We start from the raw sequence: 19,701 nt of genomic DNA on the forward strand, positions 1-19,701 counted from the left end.
GCATTTTTATTATATCCTGGGGGCAACATGCTAAAGGAAAAGAATAATGCAATGACACTTGTGAAAGCATGGTAAAAGAACTGGATTCAAGGGCAGGTGCTATTGTGATAGGTCTAAGAACCACTGCAATGGGATTTTGCAGGAGTGGGGGAGCAGAGAGGTTGAGCTCCCACTCCAAAAACAGCATGGGAATTTATAGCGAAGGAGCAGGGTGGGGGTCAGTGGCTGGAAAAATGCTGAGAGAAAACATCAGGGATAAGGGCTAAATTGGTTGATTGGTTAAATCAATCTAACAGGATTCTTGCTATGACATTGCCTGGGCGATGGTGGCAGTTGAGGGTTCCTGATTAGACAGGGAGAGGGATCATACATAGAGGACAAGGAGTTGTTCCTAAACTGACTTATCAGGATTCTTGCTGAAGTCGGTTTATGCAAAAACAAAAGAATCTTTGTCAGCGGTCGGTCGGAGTGGTTCGATAACCTCCACCTAAAGAGACCAGGAACCAGACAGCAAGCACAAATAAGTGTCCTGAGGAGGTAAGTCTATTTCTGTGTTTTGTTCTGCTTTCCCATTCTGATAGCAGGCATGAGTGCAAGAATCAGCAAAACTGGAGACCCCACTGACCAGTCCAAGGATAGCACCTTCTCCACTACAGTCAGTTGTATGAACAAGCAAGGGTGCATCATGGCCTGACTTTCTAACAGTTTTCAGAAAACATTATGAAGTAATTATGAATTTTTAGGTAATGGCAACTCATTTATGGTTTTGTAAAATGTTCTGTGGGCTGATTCTGAGGGTCAAGAATTCAGTTGGTGTTTGTTTTTACTTTAGTACAGTGTATATCCTGAGTTCTTTCCAATACCTGTGATCCCCTCATACTCACACACCTGCCACAGAAGCCTTGGCTTTTAAAAATCAAACACCAAGAAATGACCTCTGCATTTTGTTTTATACACACACACACACACACATATCATTCCTTTCCAGAGGCAATTAGTGCTACACATCAAGCTGCAAAAAATAGTTTGGGCAGGATAACAACAACAACAAAATACCAGGGAGCAAAGAGATCAGGTGAGAAGGCTTCTATAATAAATCAGGCAAAAAAAAAAAAAAAAAAAAACAAAGACTTGAACGTGGTTGGTAGCTGTGAGGAAACTAATTTGGCTGGAGCCTAGGAAGGAAGGAACTTGGCCGAAGGCCACACATCATTGAGGGAAGCTGTACAAAGCTTGGCAACCAATTGGATCTAGGCTAAGGAGAGCAGATGGTAGATCTTAGGCCAAAAATGATGTTTTAGGCCCAAATCTAAGGCTTTGAAACTTATTGAGTCAAATCTAAGGCTTTGAAACTTACTGAGTCACTTACTCCCTTATTTTTGATCTACCTCCTTTTCTTTTTTTAACATTTAAAAATTTTGAAGTACAGTGGACTTAAGGTGGAACAAATGCTTTTTGTCGCTCCTTAGCTATAAGATCCAAAATTAGAACATACCAGACCCCAGAAACTCTGTGTGTGCCCTTCCCAACCTGAAAGCCTTCCTCCCTCAAGAGGGGATTGCTCTTCTAAGTCTTATGGTGATGACTTTTCTTGCTTTTTTTTGTAAGAGTTTTCTAAGAGTTACACAACTGTAACATACATTTCTATACAATTTTTGAACTTCACATGAATAGAAACACTGGTTGCCCTATTTTTTTCTGCTTCTTTTTCTAAGTATAATCTTGTAAAACTCACCCATGTAATTAATCACAGTCTTTGGCCATTTTTATTGCTGTATGACTGCTTATAATCATAAGAATATGTCAATATCCATTTTACTGTTGATGGGCATTTGAATTGCTTCCAGTTTGGGGCTTTGCAGACGCTATTTCTAGAAAGAGTCCTACACAGGTCTTATTGCACACATGTATGAGTTTTGCTAAGATATACATGTAAGAGTGGAACTGCTGTCCTGTGGAGTACAGTATCTTCAATTTTAGGAGATGATGCCAATATAAATAATTTCCAAGGTATTCGTATAATTTGCACTTCTTCCAACAATGTATAAGGGTGGCTCTGCTCCTCATTCTCATCAACATTTGGTGTCTTTTTAATTAATGTCATTTTATAAGTGTAGAATAAACTCTTATTGTGGTTTAATTTGCCTTTCCTTTACTCTAGATGAAATTGGCCAGTTTTTCCTATTTTTCTTAAACATTTTTGATATCTTTCACGAAGTGTGCCTTCTGTGCATTTTCCTTTTTTGGATTTCTCTTTTCTTCTTGGTAGTGGATTTGTAAAATATCTAGTATGAGACCTTTGTCAGTTACATCTATGCGAAAATACCCCTTCCTATTTGTCTTTTTACACTTTTAATGGTGTCTCGATGAACAGAGTCTATTTTCATAGTCCCGTTTATCGCTCTTAATGTATGTATCATTAATGCTCTCTGTAGCTCAAGAAATCCTTCTTTACCCTAGTGTCTTCTTGGGTTGGGTCCTCTGGAGAGCAGCCTCTGAGAAGGAGACTTGCATGCGGGCGGCTTAGTGGAGAATACTCTCGGGAATCAGGCTGTAGAAGGAGAATAGCAGTTCCGTACAGTGGGAAGAGTGCGCTGTGATCCGGTCGCTCCTCGGTCCCACAGGGGGCTCTGGATGGGGCCACGGAGTTGTGCTAGGTTGGGGTGAGAGAGCCAGCCTGTTCTGCCCTGGATCGCATCAGGGAATCAGACGGGAGTAACCAGCAGCCGGCACTGCGGGCAGCTAAGCAAAGGAGGGCGTCCACCCTGTGGCACACCGGACCGGGACCGCCGCTACGTCTACCGGAGGTCTCCTGGACCTGCGGCCTTTGTAAGCTCCGTTCACCCCCTGGGAAAAGCTCTCCCAGGGTGTTGTTTGGTCTCTCTCCTGGAAAGGTCTTTAAAGAGGTAGGTTAAAAGGAAATAGCTCCTGCTGGGTAGGTGCCGCAGCCTGGGCGCCGCCCCCGCTGCCCCCGGCCCCGCCCCGCCGCCCCGGCCCCGCCGCCTCCAGCCCCGCCGCCTCCAGCCCCGCGGCTGCCCGGGGCTCCGAGCGGCCGAACCTGGGAGCCGGAGCGCGGGGAAGGGCAAGCACCCGGCGGCCGGCGGAGGGGCGGGCGCCGCTCCTGAGCCGCCGCTCCCGTCTGGGGCCGCCCGGCTGCCTCGTCCGTCCTTCCCCCCTTGGCTCCCCGCCCCCGGCCCCTGCGGGGAGGGCATGCCCGGGCGGAGCGAGCGCCAGGGGTAGACGGCGGACCTCCAGGACGGCCAGCCGGAGCGGTGACGAGGACAGCCCCTCTGACCCCTGGACCGGCTCCCCAGATCGCACGCAGGTGCTCGTCCTCAGACACCTCTCAGTCTACACAGCCTGACCCGGAGGATTCCAAGTCTCGAATCCAGAGGCCCCGGCTCCCCTCTTATTGGTATGAAACCCATCGAGTTTGGTGTTCTCAGTGCCAAAAAGGAGCCCGCCCAGCCCCGTGCTCCGGCGGCCCTAGGCCCCAGACGCTGCTTGAGAACGCTCAGCCCCACTGCGCTCCCTCCACTCCAAGGGCGGTGCGGGCTGGCGGGCAGACCCGGAGGTCCCGGCCCAGGCCCAGCGGGGCATGCTGCGCTCAGCTCCCAGGATGACCTGCCACAGCCACCTGACGGCCGGGGACGGAGGCCAGGGACCCGCCCCGCCCATCCCCCAGGACGGCTCGCGCCAGGACATGGCCCACTCGAGCCCCTGTGTCCTGTCCAGACCCGTCTCCTGCCAGACCAGAGGAACTCCAAGCAGACGGGGGTCAAACGCAAGACCCAGAAGCCTGTGAGGAGGTTACACCTTCGAGATCCCCCTCCTCCAAGCTCAGAGGAGGACCCTGCTGCCAACCGTGGTGGATTTTGAGACGTTTTCCCGCCATTGTGTCATTGGGAAGGTGTCGGTGCCTCTGTGCGAGGCTGACCTGATGCAAGGCGGGCCTTGGTGGAAGGCGCTGGTCCCCAGCTCTCAGAATGAAGTGGAGCTGGGGGAGCTGCTCCTGTCACTGAATTATCTCCCCAGTGCTGGGACACTGAATGTGGATGTCATTCGAGCCAAGCAGCTTCTTCAAACCGATGTGACCCAAGGTTCAGACTCCTTTGTGACAATCCAGCTGGTACATGGACTCAAGCTTGTGAAAACAAAGAAGACATCCTTCTTAAGAGGCACGCTCGATCCCTTTTACCATGAATCCTTCAGCTTCAAAGTTCCCCAAGAAGAACTTGAAAATGCCAGCTTAGTGTTTACAGTGTTTGGCCACAACATGCCAAGCAGCAATGACTCCATCAGAAGAATTGTCATCGGCCAGTACTCCTCGGGCCCCTCTGAATCCAACCACTGGCAGCGGGTGCTCAACACTCACAGCACTGCCGTGGAGCAGTGGCACAGCCCGAGGTCCCCGGCTGAGTGTGACCGCGTGTCTCCCGCCTCGCTGGAGGTGACCTGAGGGCTGCAGGGAAAGCAGCTTTCATTTGTTGGAGGAAAAAAAAAAAAAAGGAAGAAAATTTAAGACAAAAAAAATGTGTCATGTGCCTATTATATCCACAACACAAACACACATACACAAATCCTCTCAGAACTGAGAGGAGGCTGACTATTGAACACAAAATGGTTGCCCTCAATGAGCAAAGCCTGAGAACTTTCTGGAAACCCCATCTGTATGTCACAAGCAGAGTGGACTCTGCTGTGAGACTTGCAGTGCTTGCTCCTGTTGATACCCCTACCCCCAAATGCACTTTCAACCCTCAGGCCAGAGAAAGGGCCTCCCCAAGGGTGCCAGCCTCCATTGAGATGAAATTCTCTAAGAGCTTGGCCAGTGTGCGGGAGGCCCAACCCCCACACCCAGAATGCACAGCCGCTGACTGGGTGGCTTCTGAACAGCCTGCTGTTCTCTGGGGTTCTTCAAACCTGATACCTTTCTCCCAAAATGTAAGTACTTTGTCTTCTCTTTAGTAGACGTGATAGATTAGACTCTGAAGAAACCAAGTGGCATCCAAAAATATGCCGGTGTAAGAAACTTCCCTGGCTTAACTGAACTTGTCCTCATGTTATTCTATTCCTAAGGACCCCTTGTGGGTAGTATGTGAACGTTCTCATGTGTGTGCCCTCGCAGGTGAACACGTGTGTGTCCCTGTGTGTCTTCCTGGTGAGCAAGGCGCTTGGCGGGACCTCAGTCCTCAGCCCTCCCTTCTCTCTGCCTCTCCCAGTGAAATCTCACCCAGTGTCCTCCTGTCTGCCAAGACCCCACCTTCAGTAACAGCATGTGCGTATATCATGTAAACAGAATATGATAGATAGAGCAAAAGTAACCTTATTTGACCGATTCGTGGTGATTGTGGCACCCAGAAGACCTGCAAAGTACAGCTACATGGATTAAAATGGCCACCACACTCCCATCCAAGATGACTCCTTCCTTTGTCATACTCTGAGCATCTCTCTGTGTTTGTGTGTGACCCAAAGTCATTTTTCTCGTGCTAAGGAATTTGTGTAGTTAGAATAGATCTTTCCCTGTTGGATGCTTCTGTATCATTCCCACAGCCTATTGTCTGGCGTAATGGGGAGCTATTTATTGAAATTAAAGATTATTTATTTGTGCCGTGCAAAAAAAAGGGGGGGGGGAATGGCTCCTGCCACGAAAGCTGTCTTCAAGTTACAACTTAATCTCCTTCCTGAACTACCCATTCTAGGTTTCTTGCATCCTCATCCAACATCTCTTCTGGTCTAGCTGGCTTATGAAATATTACAAGCTAAGATGCTCATCTCTGAGTTGTAAGAGTTCCTTCCTGGTCAACCAATCCTTCTCAGATTATGGTGCTGCTCTTAGCTGTTAACTATCAAAATTGGGAAGGGGTGTATCATTGGATGCCCTAGGTACCCAACATTTTCCTCCTTGGCTCATCATGTAACAGTGGAGAAGCCCTATATCCTCCTGTGAGAAGGTCACTTACCCCTGCCAGTATGGCAACATCTTTCCTCAAATACTAAACTCTTGAAATAAGCACCCTGGGTTCCCCTGGGAACTAGGACCTAGAATCCACAGAGCCTCAAATTCAGGGATGAGAAGCACACATTTTCTAAGTGAGTCAAAGGGAATAATGCTAAGCTGAACCACTCCTGCTGCATTTTCAGATTTGTGTATTCTACTTAATGGAGTCCCCAGGACTATATAATGGATGTTGACCTAGGATATATGTTACCTCCTGGAAGGTGGCACTGCATCCTTATAGGACTCTCCCCTTTCTTGAGTGAAGGAAGGGTGCTGTTGACCATTTTAGGAAACTGAAATCTTTATTTCACTGATACCATCCTTAATGCGTGGAGTCAAAATTTTGCATTTAAGATTCTACTGTCGTGTCATTTATTTGAGTCTCCAAATATAGTATTCTATTTGATCTTTCTGAGTTTTCCTTAAAGTGAATTTTCTTAAAGAATCTGTCAGAATCTACATACAAGTTCTCTTATGCTACATTTAAGAATTAAAAAGAAGCATTTTTCTCACATCCACATTTCCAACTAGTTCTTCCATATTGATTAAAATTAAGTCCAAAAGAATAATTCACCTCATTGCTGCTTCTGCCATCTGAAGGAAAATATTTTTAGCAAGCAAAGACTGTACCAGATATTCAGCTTTTAGAAAAGGCTCTTTAATGGTAGCTGAATAATTGAAGACTCTAACTACTATAACTTGCTTCTGTGCCCTCGTGAAGTAAAGCATCGTTCGTATATTGCTTCAGTACCGCACTCCTAACTTAGCCTTTGTCTTTTTTGTTTTCTTTATCCTAAATGCTCTCCCCTGTGCCTCTTGTCTTGGGTTGATCTTTGAAAAAATAAGCATATACTTTAATATGCATTGTTAGAGGGTTTTCCCCTTGTATTAAATCTATTTTGAGTTCTGTACTTCCATTTATCAGTCCAGCCACAAAATCTCAGTGCTATTTCTGAGATTGTATTTACCATCTCATATGAAGCTTTATTCTTTTCATTAATACTATGTATATACCCGATAATGGAAGTAGTATTTTTATTTTGACCGTTGAATTTTTGGAATCTACCCCAAGTCTCCTCTTCCAGTGTGTTTTGTTATCACGCTTGCTGTCATCCATAACATCTCATTTTCCAGGGTGTTTGGGGGGGGGGGTGTTGCCTCAATTTCTATTCAAGCTCTGTTAATCATGTTGTCAATTAATAAAGCAAAGAGATATTTCTGACATTCCTGGAAAATGTGTCTCTTTTCCCAGCTATTTGCGACTATGAATCCTATTTCCTAATACCATCTGTGTAGCCAATTTTTTCATTTTCCATATCCTCTTATCTTCTCAGTAGTGATGACTTTCAACTGAAGTAGGGAAAGAAAATACAATTTATGCTTCCAGTGCTTTTTATTTCCAGGCCAGGACTACAAAGTCACTAGAAATGCAAGAGATTTCTTTTCTCACTCATTCTCAATAAATCGACTTCTGTGGGCCAGAATTCACAGGTCTGTTGAGATTTGTCAAGAATTTGGTCAGAACACTGAAGATATAGAAGCAAACACAAGGAGTTCTCAGTATTTGTGAACAAGATTGGAATGATCACCATCTGAATATGAGGTCATTAAAAATCTATAAATAGGATTAACCCTCTCCTCCACACACAACCTAAAAGATGATTTGAATATTTTATTCAGCGAGACTAGATGCTTATCTTTGATGGAAATATCCATCACGGCTTCCATTTCTCCTTAAGAAAAAATGTAACTAAGCCACCTAAAAAAAAAGGAAAAAAAAAAAGAAAAAATGTAACTAAAATGAGACATACTCATGTATATCTAAAATGTCATCAGACCTAAAGAACAGCAATTTATGTGCAATCTGAAGAATGGATAACTTATGTTTCCAGTGTCAAGAGTTTGTCAGGTTTTTAGGTTCTGTCAGTGTTCAGGGGAGAGAATATTCTTATGCTTCATGCAGGTTAATAAAATGAACAAAGATTTGGATACCAAATTTGAAAAATCTAACACCCCCCAACACTCTTCTTTCCCAGTTTTATTGAGGAAGAATTGACATACAATAAACTATACATATTTGAAGTATTCAATTTGATGTGTTTGACTCCTATGTACACCCATGAAGCCATCACTATAATCAAGATGGTAAACATATCCAGCACTGTAAAAGTTTCCTTGTGTTCTTTTTTTTTTATTTATTTATGATAGACACACACACACACACAGAGAGAGAGAGAGGCAGAGACACAGGAGGAGGGAGAAGCAGGCTCCATGCCAGGAGCCTGACGCGGGACTCGATCCCGGGACTCCAGGATCGCGCCCTGGGCCAAAGGCAGGTGCCAAACCGCTGATCCACCCAGGGATCCCCAGTTTCCTTGTGTTCTTTCATAATTCCTCCCTGCCACCCATGGAGGGATTCACCCCTTGTCTCCCACCCCAGATAATCACTGATCTGCATCTGAACTATACATTAGTTTTCATTTTCTGGTATTTTACACAAATGGAATCATTATTTATTTTTCATCTGGCTTCTTTCACTTAGTATAATTGCCTTCATATTCACTCATGTTGCTATTATCAGTATTTCACTCCTTTTTATTACTGAATGATATTCCCTTCTGTGGATATATCTCAGTTGGCTTATCCCAAACTTTAATTTATAATGGAGACTTCTTCAATGAACTTGTGCCCTCTTATAACTTGGCTGTCGTGAAATCTCTCGTCCCTGGTAAAACTGATCAAATTCCATCCCTGAGGCCACAAAGCTATGGCAGACTTGGGAAAGATAGAGTCCCCCACTGGGGGTGGGAAGGGAGTTCCCTGTGAGGTCAGTGTCCTTAGCCTCCAGACACCATCTTCCAGTCACAACATGTAATTGGGAATTTGTCATTTTTGTTGTAAAAACAATGTGTGCTGAGTGTCCTGATGAAGAATCATGAAAAGAACGATCCATTTCTCTTCTTCCCCACCATAACCCCCTTGCCATTTCAGACCCCTAAGGGGACCTGTGCAAAGTCAGTGAAGATTGCCATTGACACAGGATACCGGCACATCGATGGGGCCTACATCTACCAAAATGAGCATGAAGTGGGGGAGGCCATCAGGGAGAAGATAGCCGAAGGAAAGGTGCGGAGGGAGGATATTTTCTACTGTGGAAAGGTAAGATCTTCCCTTCAATCTCCAATTCCTTATATTAATAGTGGATCTGGTGTCACTTTTCTCCAAAAAGAACTCCCAAAAAAGGGTGAGTTCTCAACTCCCAGATTTCTCATTCTTGCCCAGAATTTAGGGACTGATTAATTAGCCCATTGAAGGTTAAGGCAAATCTTCATACATGGGTATTGATTTAAAACAATATGGGGGGCAGCCCGGGTGGCTCAGCGGTGTAGCCGCACCTTCAGCCCAGGGCGTGATCCTGGAGACCGGGGATTGAGTCCCATGTCGGGCTCCCTACATGGAGCTCACTTTTCCCTCTGCATGTGTCTCTGCCTCTCCCTCTGTGTGTGTCTCTCATGAATAAATAAAATAAGTAAAATCTTAAAAAAAAAAAAAGAAAGAAAAGGTTAAGACAATATGGGAAGAACAAATCTACAGAGCAGAAAAATTGAGGGGCAGAGGCAAGACAGAAGTTGGTTCATATTACATAAGCATTTGCCAAAGCTTTGTTTAAAAGGGCAAACTTCTTTTTCTTTTCTGTATGCCTATTTGTCCATAGATTGCTATTTTTTTTAATTGAGCTCCAATTCATGTGCCATAAAGTTTGCCGACTTAAACCAGTGGCTTTTTTGTGTATTCACAAAGCTACGTAACCATCTCAACTCTCTTATTCCATAATGTTTTCATCACTCCAAAAGGAGCCCCATACCCACCAGTAGTCACTCCCCATTTTTCATTCTCCCCCCAGTCACTGACAACCAGTGATCTACTTTCTGTTTTATAGTTTTCCTATTTTGGACATTTCATATGAATTGAATCATACAATATGTGGCCTTTTGTGTCTAGCTTCTTTTACTTAGTATGACATTTTTCTAGGTTTATTCATGTTATAGCACGTATGAGAATTTCATTTATTTTCTATGGCCAAATAATGCTCTATTGCGTGGATATACGATATTTATATCACTACATTTTGAGCATTTGAGATTTCCAATATTAGAAATCACTATCCACTGAAGTGCAATCAGAAGGATAAAGCATCATGATTAAAATGCAAGCCAGTGGGAATATAGGATGTATATTTACAGGCAGCTTTGCAGAAATAAAGCTGCACAACTTTGGAGAACATGTAATACAATTCTCCTAAGTGTTCTAAAAGAGGACAAGATACTGCTTCTAACTTCATCCATTTCCCATACACAGCCCCCTTCCTCCCAGCTCCCCATTCAGGCTCCTTGCCAAGCTCCCTAGGTGTTTGTAGTTCCCCAAGTCCCCAGCCACTTATGGATTATGATTCCAAGGGGCTACATATCACCACTATCCCAAAATATCAGCCTGAAGCTTTTTCCTTTATTATAACTTTATAATTCTGATTCCTTAAGATTTTATTATTACACAGTCTCTCCTTAGAGTGAACACCAAATCTTAACCTGCTGCTCCCAAAATATTTCTGGGGAAGAAAAATATTGAACTCAGATCCTGAGAACTTAGGCCAAAGCAGCCTGCCCAAAGTTAGAAGTATTTTTGAAGACTTATGTCTTGTCCTAAAATTTTTTTTAGACTTTTATATTTTTCCCCGTAATATAAACTCATTTGTTTCATTTTGTTTCCGTGTAAAAATTGATTCTAAGTTACCACCAAGGAAAATAAACTGAAAACCTTTTCTTCTCATCTACTCTGGTAAACAGTTGAAGCTATTGTGATATCTATCATGTTGGAAAATTTGAACCAAATTAAGTCATCTAGTTCATAAAGTTGCTATGAGTTAACATTTACAAACCACTTAAACATAGTACCTGGCACAGAGCTACGATGATATGTGTTTGTTGAATAAAAATAAATTAAAATCTGTAAAACAATTTTCAGCTAGAATGGGATGGCAGCAATAACTCACCAAGGGGGCCTACGGTAATGATAAAAACATATTTTTCCGCTACTCTTTTCACTGTGTTTTCTCTTCTTTATGCATTGAAGGCAAGAAAAAATTATTGTCCAATGTACAGAAAAATCAAATTTTATCAATTTTACTTGCCCTAACTTGTGACAAAAAGGGTACAGAAATTCAAGATTTTTTCCCAAAAACACTTTGAACACATTTGATGCTCCAAGGAGTTGTATTACTTTATCCCAAGGCTCTGAGGATCCCTCAGTACCCTGTGCTTAATAGACTTCAAGGGTACACGTGCTTCAGTTTGACAATGTAAACCTTAATCTTTCATTACCTAACACTTTAGAGATTGACTAATTTCATTTTTTTTCATTAAGCTAAATTTCTTTTATTTTTTCCAGCTTTATTGAGATATCATCAACATATGACATTTTGCAAACTTAAGGTGTACATACACCATGTTGACTTGATACACTAATGTTTTGCAAAATGATTACCACCATAGTATTAGCTAACATCTCTATCATATCACAAAATTGCCATTTCCTTTTGGTGGCGAGGACATTTAAGATCTATTCCCTTAGCAACTTTCAACTGGAAGTTGGTACTGTTTGACCAATATCTCCCCATTTTCATCTGTGGATAGCTAATTATTGACCTTTATTGGAAGATGAGGCTGGGGTCTCCCACACCACCATTTTGGTGACATTATCAGTTTAGCCAGAGAGCCAGTAATTTCTTAGTAGGAATTGGCAGTTTCCCTGGGGTCTGAGTAGGACCAAATGAGAACAAAGCAGCAAAAAAAGGAAATCTAAACATTTGCAATAATTAAAGTTTTACCAGCTTCTGCACCACCTGTCACAAGGTGAAGGATCCAGTGAAGTCACTCACCTAACCATATTTCTTGTCCCGCTAAAGCACACCTTTTATCAGACTATCATGAAAATAAAATGCTGAAGCCAGCTAGTCAAATAATGTTCCCACCTACACAATAAGGAAAAGTGAAAGTGCTGAGGGTCAATTCAGAAATTAGCAGGGAGCCCAGACCCGCCGCCGCCGCGACCCCCTCAGCTGCCTGCAGCCCTCGGCGCGGTGGACCCGGCGGTGGCCGTGCAGATGAGCGAGGCGGTGGCGGAGAAGGTGCTCCGGTCCCTGCGGGAGGAGTCAGGATGGAAGATTTGCCGGGAAGGCAATGGAGTTTCAGTTTCTTGGAGGCCATCTCTGGAGTTTCCAGGGAACCTGTACCGAGGAGAAGGCGTTGTGAACTCCACACCAGAGAAAGTGTGGGGCTGCATAAAGCAGCTTGCTGGGACCCTGAGAGACAAGTGGGGTGAGAATGTGAGCAGCTTTGAAATTATCGAAAGCATCACTGATATGCTGTGAGCAGAACCGCCACCCCCTCGGCTGCCACGAAGCTCATTTCCCCCAGAGACTTTGTGGACTTGGTGCTAGTCAAGAAGTATGAGGACGGGACGCTCAGTTCCAATGCTGTCAACGTGGAACACCTGTTATGTCCTCTGAAGCCAGGTTACGTGAGAGGGTTTAACCACCCTTGTGGGTGCTTCTGTGAGCCTCTGCCAGGGGAGCCCAACAAGACCAAGCTGGTCACGTTCTTCCAGACTGACCTCAGCCGCTACCTCCCGCAGAGTGTGGTGGACTCCTTCCCCCGCAGCATGGCCGGTTTCTACACCAACCTGGAGAAAGCAGTGAAGAGGCTTTATGACTGATGTCCTCACCTGCTGGCTAAGAACTCCAGAGACTCCCCACAGAGCTCCTCTTGTTCGGGTCCTGGAGGGCTCGAGGGCCAGTGTTCACCCTTCAGAACCCGCTTGGGAGCAGCTCATCTCCAAGAAGCCAGCCAGAGTGGCCTCTGCCACCCTGCTCCTCCTCCCACTCAGGGCTGGTTTGGGGGTACTGCTCCAGGGCCCTGTTTGCTGGCTGTCCAAACCCCAACTTGGGCCAGCAGACACCAGCGGATGAGCCTCTTTGTGTGAGTCCCTGCCAGAGACTACCTGCCACTGCCCCCCCCACACACCCCCGCCCTCCTTTGTCAGAGTCACCATCGATGCTGAAAACCGAGCTCTGCTGCCTTTTTTAGCACCCCGGGGCTTTCCCACCTATGCTACTGACCTCATAACTATTTTTCTGCACCAGTTCTCCCCCTCTTCAAAAGGTAATGACTTGGAAAATATTGTTTTCACAAATGGGATAAGCATTAATGAAAAAATACATTCAATATGTCTTTGGTTGTAACTTCAAAAAAAAAAGAAACAAACAAACAAACAAACAAACTAGCAGGGAGCAGGGCAAGACTTTGTCACCAAACTAGGTACTCTATACTTCAGATGGATCTTCCAGTCTCTGGTACTATATTTGGATAAAGTATACTCTGGGTGTCAGGAGTTCTATGAGCTCATCCTATACTCAGATGATACTGCATGCAGCATAAGCATATTTTTGTAAAATGAAATGAATGAATAATGTATATGAGTGCTTTGTTAAGGGTTGTATTATTGTAAAAAAAAAATGTGCAGATGTTAGTTAACTATCACCTTTTATTCTTTCAGCTGTGGGCTACAAAGCATGACCCAGAGATGGTCCGCCCAACCCTGGAGAAGACACTTAGCGTCCTCCAGCTAGATTATGTGGATCTTTACATCATTGAAATACCCATGGCTTTCAAGGTGAGCTCAGATGCCTAAAGATAGGTTTCTGCTCTTAGGCAACCATGATCCAGCAGCTGTGTGTGAAGCTGTGAAGCTAGTTCATTATTTATCACCATAGAGTGTTAAGGTGTTCTGTTATTATAAATCAGGTAGTACTGACAAATCCCAACAAATGCCTATAGAGATTATATATATAACAGACTCAGACCTGGAACCCTAGTTTTTGATTAATAATCCAATGTACTTGCTATTATATCTTGTCTTTAACTATAGTTTAAACTCTCCCCACCAAACCAACGTGTAGTCCCCTAACTATACTCTACATTTTAGTTACCTGGCATTCAGACACATCCTTCTTCCTGTTTACAAAGTCATGAACATGTCCCTGCAGAACATAATGCAACATAATATATGCAACCGAAAACTTACTCATCCTCCACCCCCTCCAAAAAAGAAATAACCCAAAGAATAGTCAGGTTCTTGGAGCTAGATCCAAGGGCAGGGGATCTATGTAATATCTATTCCTCTAGTTCAAATTCACTACTTCTTTGACCTTTCTCAATCTATGGACTTGTTTATTTAACCAGCAACAAACAACACACCTATATGTATATATACACTGCTAAAGAGCAATCACTGCTTTAAAATTTCATTGAGGGCAGAAGAAATTGAACAATGAAATTGGCTACTTGTTCACAAGGTAAATCAGATTCTGCTGCTAGTCAGAAAGAACAAAGACTCTGCCATTACAGTGGCCAGAATTCCTTTATGTGACCAACCTGGCTGCCCCTATTTTTTTCTCTGGAAATACTTTCCTTGTTGGCTTTCCTCTGTAGTCACATCCAAGATGGGCTTTGGGAAAAATTGTCCTTTTGCATCCTACTTCATGAAGATAGAAGTTTGGAGACTTCACAATGGCCTTGGTAATCATAGGCTTTTACTGGTCAGGTTGAGATTTAATGGACAAGGCAATATCCCTTAAAATGTAATAAGCTTTCAGTAAATTTACATTCAGTCAGGTCCATGAATGAGTAATTAAAACTAAAAATCTAATAGGGTTCTTATATCTAATCCGTGGCCTATGGTTTCTCTTAGTAAAGAAGCTCCTTGTTTTACTTATCTGCCTCACGTTTAGCTTACTGACCTCCATCTGATTGGAAATACTATAAAACGGGGGCACCTGGTAGCTCAGTCGGTTAAGCATCTGCCTTTGGCTCAGGTCATGATCCCAGTGTCCTGGTATAGAGCCCCACATTGGGCTCTCTGCTCAGCAAGGAGTCTGCTCCTTCCTCTCCCTTTGCCTACAGCTCCCCCTGCTTGTTCTCTTTCTCTCTTTGTCAAATACATAAATAAAATCTTTTGAAAGAAAGAAAGAAAGAAGAAAGAAAGAAAGAAAGAAAGAAAGAAAGAAGGAAAGAAAGAAAGAAAGAAAAGAGAGAGAGAGAAAGAAGAAAGAAAGAAAGAAAAAAGAAAGAAAAGAAGAAATAAAAGAAAAGAAAGAAAAGAAAAAAGAAATACTATAAAACAGGCAGGCACAGTTAATGTGTTCCTTATACCCAGTCTGCAATTCATTGGATGCCCCTTTGTCTAGTAGGGCATCTGTGGCCTGAGATCTTATCTTCAAAAACAACCAGCATTCTCACAAAGTCCAATACTACTTCCCTCTAGGATTCTTAACTTCCTTTCTTGGCTGTCACTAATTTATCTATCTCCAGAAGGCTCAGATATGAACTTCTGTCATCTTGGATGACATCCAGAAGTACGAAGTACCCATTTTAATAAAATGTCATGGGCAGCCCCGGTGGCGCAGCGGTTAAGCACCGCCTGCAGCCCAGGGTGTGATCCTGGAGACCCGGGATCAAGTCCCACGTCGGGCTCCTACATGGAGCCTGCTTCTCCTTCTGCCTGTGTCTCTGCCTTTCTCTCTCTCTCTGTCTCTCGTGAATAAATAAATAAAATCTTTAAAAAAATAAATAAAATAAAATGTCATCTTACCTCTTGTCTTACAAGCCCAGTAGCAACAAACACCTCTTTCAACACATGCCTGAAGACTACAAAATGGCCAGAAAATTCTAATACCTAGTGGTTTTCTACTACGTCCCCTAAAGCTCCACCATTAGTAGGCCTATTTGTCTGAGACTTAAGACAACAATTTAACAGATTTATGCTCTTACAGAGCAAGGATTGCCAATTCTCAACTGGAGGGGGGATACTTCTCACTGTCCACTATCTCATGTTGACCTAACCAACTTCTCATTACTTGCCATACCCCAAAATCTTTGAATTAGTCAGAACTTGTTTTTATAAATGGCAGAAATCCAACTCAAGTTGGTGTTAGCTAAAAAGGGAGCCAGGAATTCCAAGGGATATCTAATTCAGGCACAGCTGGATCCAGAAATTCAAACTATGTATCTGGCCCTTTATCTCTGGTTTGGTTGGCTTCATCCTCAAAAATCCTTTTCTGTTTGATGGCAAAATGGCCATTTACATGCCAAGCCTACATTGTCAACACATGACAATTCAGACAAAGAGAGACCACACATTAAACCTCACAGAGAAATACTGACTAGCCTTCCTTAGGTCACGTTACTGACTAACCTTTGCAGAAGGCCAAAACGGGGACTGACTGACATCTTTGACCGAGAATAAGAGCTGGGTCAACCCACCCAAAAAACATGGAAAGGGCTCCTCCAGAGGAGACAGCACAAGTATGATAGAAAACAAAATAACAAAAAAAAAAAAAAAAGAAAGAAAACAAAATAACAGATTTCTACTATAATTAATTAGAGGCCACCTAGCATAGTGATAAAGATCATGGGTTCCAAGCAGGCTGCCTAGTTTGAATCCCAGCTCTGTCACATACAAGCCAGATGACTTGGTCAGGTTATTATCTGATCTTTTCCATATAGTCTTAACATAGTAGACTGTACAAATTCTGTATGGACTTTGGAGTCACACAGATGAGGGACTTATTTTCAGCTTTACTACTTACTACCAATAATCACTTTGATCTTTCTTTTCTTTCTTTTTTCTTTTTTTTTTTTTTGGTTCTTTCTGAACTTCAATTTCATTATCAGTAAAACGGAGACAATAGCAACTAACTTGACAAATTTTGCGAGGAGTCATTAAGATTATATATGTGAAATTACAGGCACAATATCTGACATTTTATAGATAATATTCTGAAATGTTTAGGTAGAAGGGAACCTTAGTATAAGATATCCCAACAACCTGATTTCACAGAAGAGAAAGTTGAGGCCCCAAACAAGGAAGTAACTCACTCAGGTTTAGTCCATTAGAACAGGACCACAAGATGGGCTCCCTGATGCCAACCCCATAACACTGCCCCTCTGTTTTGTCCTCATGAACCTAGCAATCCCAATACCCTGTGGACTACAGTGATTTTTTTAATTTCAGGTTCTTGGGAGTTAAAACCTCAGCCCTCATCCTTACACAACTAACTTCACTCATATTCAAAGAGTAGATTTCTACACTTAACTCTTAAAGATTTGGAAAAAGCGTATGTCTAAAAGTGAGAAAATGAAATTTACTTTTCTGTGGCTGACCGATGATGTGTAAAATCTTTTCGGGAAAGGTAAACAGAAAATTTCCACTCCTATTCTTAGATGGGATCAAGGCTCAAGGATACAGAGAGAAGGTAAAATTTTTAACAGTGAAAAATGACACAGTATAATGACATTACTTCCCAAATGAACCTGTAATTCCTATAATTGAGAAATCAATCTTCAAAGCCAAAATATCACATGCTTTTTTTTAATATTTTATTTATTTATTCATGAGAGACACACAGAAAGAGAGAGGCAGAGACACAGGCAGAGGGAGAAGCAGGCTCCATGCAGGGAGCCTGACATGGGACTCAACCTGGGGTCTTCAGGATCACAACCTGGCCTGAAGGCGGCGCTCGACTGCTGAGCCACCCAGGCTGCCCTCTCCTGATTTTTTTTTTTTTTAACAAGAAACCTTTCTTGCTAAAACATTTTAGCACTTTATTATTTTTTGAATGTCAATTTAACAAGCAGACACAATTTCAGAACAACAAAATACCAAAAAATCACAAGACATTTTTAAGGATTTTTTTTTAATTTTTATTTATTTATGATAGTTACACAGAGAGAGAGAGAGAGAGAGAGAGAGGCAGAGACATGGGGAGAGGGAGAAGCAGGCTCCATGCACCGGGAGCCCGATGTGGGATTCGATCCCGGGTCTCCAGGATCTCGCCCTGGGCCAAAGGCAGGCGCCAAACTGCTGCGCCACCCAGGGTTCCCCATTTTTAAGGATTTTTAAAAAAGATTTTATTTTAGAGAAGAAAGCACAAGGGTTGTGGGGGCAGAGGGAGAAGGAAAGAAAATTTCAAGCAGACTCCATGCTGAGCACAGAGACAGATGCAGGCCTCCGTTCCAGAACCCTATGATCATGACCTGAGCTGAAAATGAGCATGACGCTTGACTGACTCCACCACCCAGGCACCCCACAATAAAACATTTTTGAAAGATGAATGAAGTTACTGCTGAGCAGGAATGAGAGTCAGTATCATGGGGTTTTACAGGGTTAGATTATTCCAGCAATGGCCTACACTAAAGAGCAAGAACAGAGGACAAAGACAATGGTTTTATCAGGATGAATGGATTAGTAAAGTAGACACAGCAGAAGCCTAAGGGAGGCATCATGGAAATATTTAACATGGGTGCAGGCTTGATAAGAACTTAATTAAAATCTGGAGAGGTAAAAATTATTTAGCAGAGTTCAGAATTGAGGCATAAAGCCATTTCTGAACAGAGGTAAAACTGGGATATGCAAAAGGCAAGAAATATAGAGAAAGACTGGAGTGAAAATGTGGGTCATAAGTGTTGAGAGGTTAAAAAGCTTAGAAATCAGAGACAGAAAGGGCAATTAACATGAGTGATTATGGGGCATCAAGGGGAGAGGAGCCCTTTTCCCGCTCTCACTCATTGAGACAGGCAGAATTGAGAAGAAATTATTTTCACTAAAGAGGACAATGAAGAAAATGTTATCACCAGGGGAAAGTTTCATTCAGGTAAAATGGCAGAAGGAAAAATTTTTAAATATTTAAGAATATAATTGACTTTGTCCAAATGCGTGATTTTCAACAAAAAAAAAAAATCACGGTCTACAGACTTCCATGCTATCATCCACATCTAAAAGACACTTTGTCCCCATGTTATTTGATCTGTTTCAATACAGATGACTACTGCCTTTTTCTTTAAACATTTTCAGCTTATGGTTCTATTGTATCACCCTCTCCAGATGCTTTGACAGCATCTTCCCTGCCAATGTCCAAACGCCGTTATGCCCAGTACTGTATCCTCAATATTGTTTTACTGAGCCACAATTTCTCTACAGGTGATCCCATAGATTGAGTACCACTTTATGTGCTGATCCCTCCCAAATTTGTCTGCAGCCAAGACTTCTCTCTGAGCCTCTCTCAGACTTCTCTGTTCAATTGCCTCCTCAAATACCCACTGAATGTGGAAATTGCCATTTCAAACTCAAAATAACCAAAAAAAAAAACCTCTTGATTGCTAGCCTAAACTCAGGGAATGATCACCACTAGCCAACCAAGCAGCCTAGAAATCATCTTTTATTTCTCTCTATCCTATTTCCAAGCCCATAAGAATGGTTCCCATTTTTAGATATAGCGAAAGAGGAAAAATCTGAAAGCCAACAGTCAGTCTTAGTTGGAAAAGGATCACCAAAAATCTAGGTTTGATACTGAGATAATTTGTGAAGTAAAAAATAGATGCTAAACTCCTGGAGGTCCCGGAAAGAAAGAGCCACTGGGCAGATTATTCAGAACCAAGAAGTAATGTGCTAAGTTTTTCCGTATGATTAGGGAGTGTTCCATTCATTAGCTACACTTTTCTTAGCTGAAAAACTTCTTTTCACCCTTAAGGATGATCCTTGTTTTCTTATTAGAGTGAAAAATTTGCTGTTCTCAGGATGCGTGGGTGGCT

At 42.8% G+C, this 19,701-nt stretch overlaps 1 protein-coding gene and 1 pseudogene across 2 annotated transcripts in view; both read left to right on the plus strand.

Annotated features, from left to right (window-relative positions):
• Positions 1–19,701, plus strand: part of AKR1D1 (aldo-keto reductase family 1 member D1) — a 48,739-nt gene that overhangs the window by 5,610 nt on the left and 23,428 nt on the right. For both annotated transcript variants that reach the window (XM_055334746.1, XM_055334747.1), the window contains 2 exons: positions 8,990–9,157; positions 13,610–13,726. In XM_055334746.1, coding sequence (XP_055190721.1) covers positions 8,990–9,157; positions 13,610–13,726 — 285 coding nt within the window. The remainder of the gene's footprint in view (positions 1–8,989; positions 9,158–13,609; positions 13,727–19,701) is intronic.
• Positions 587–5,569, plus strand: LOC129516092 (synaptotagmin-17-like; annotated as a pseudogene).

This window comes from Nyctereutes procyonoides, unplaced genomic scaffold (genome assembly GCF_905146905.1).
Source record: "Nyctereutes procyonoides isolate TBG_1078 unplaced genomic scaffold, NYPRO_anot_genome, whole genome shotgun sequence".
NCBI lineage: Eukaryota > Metazoa > Chordata > Mammalia > Carnivora > Canidae > Nyctereutes > Nyctereutes procyonoides.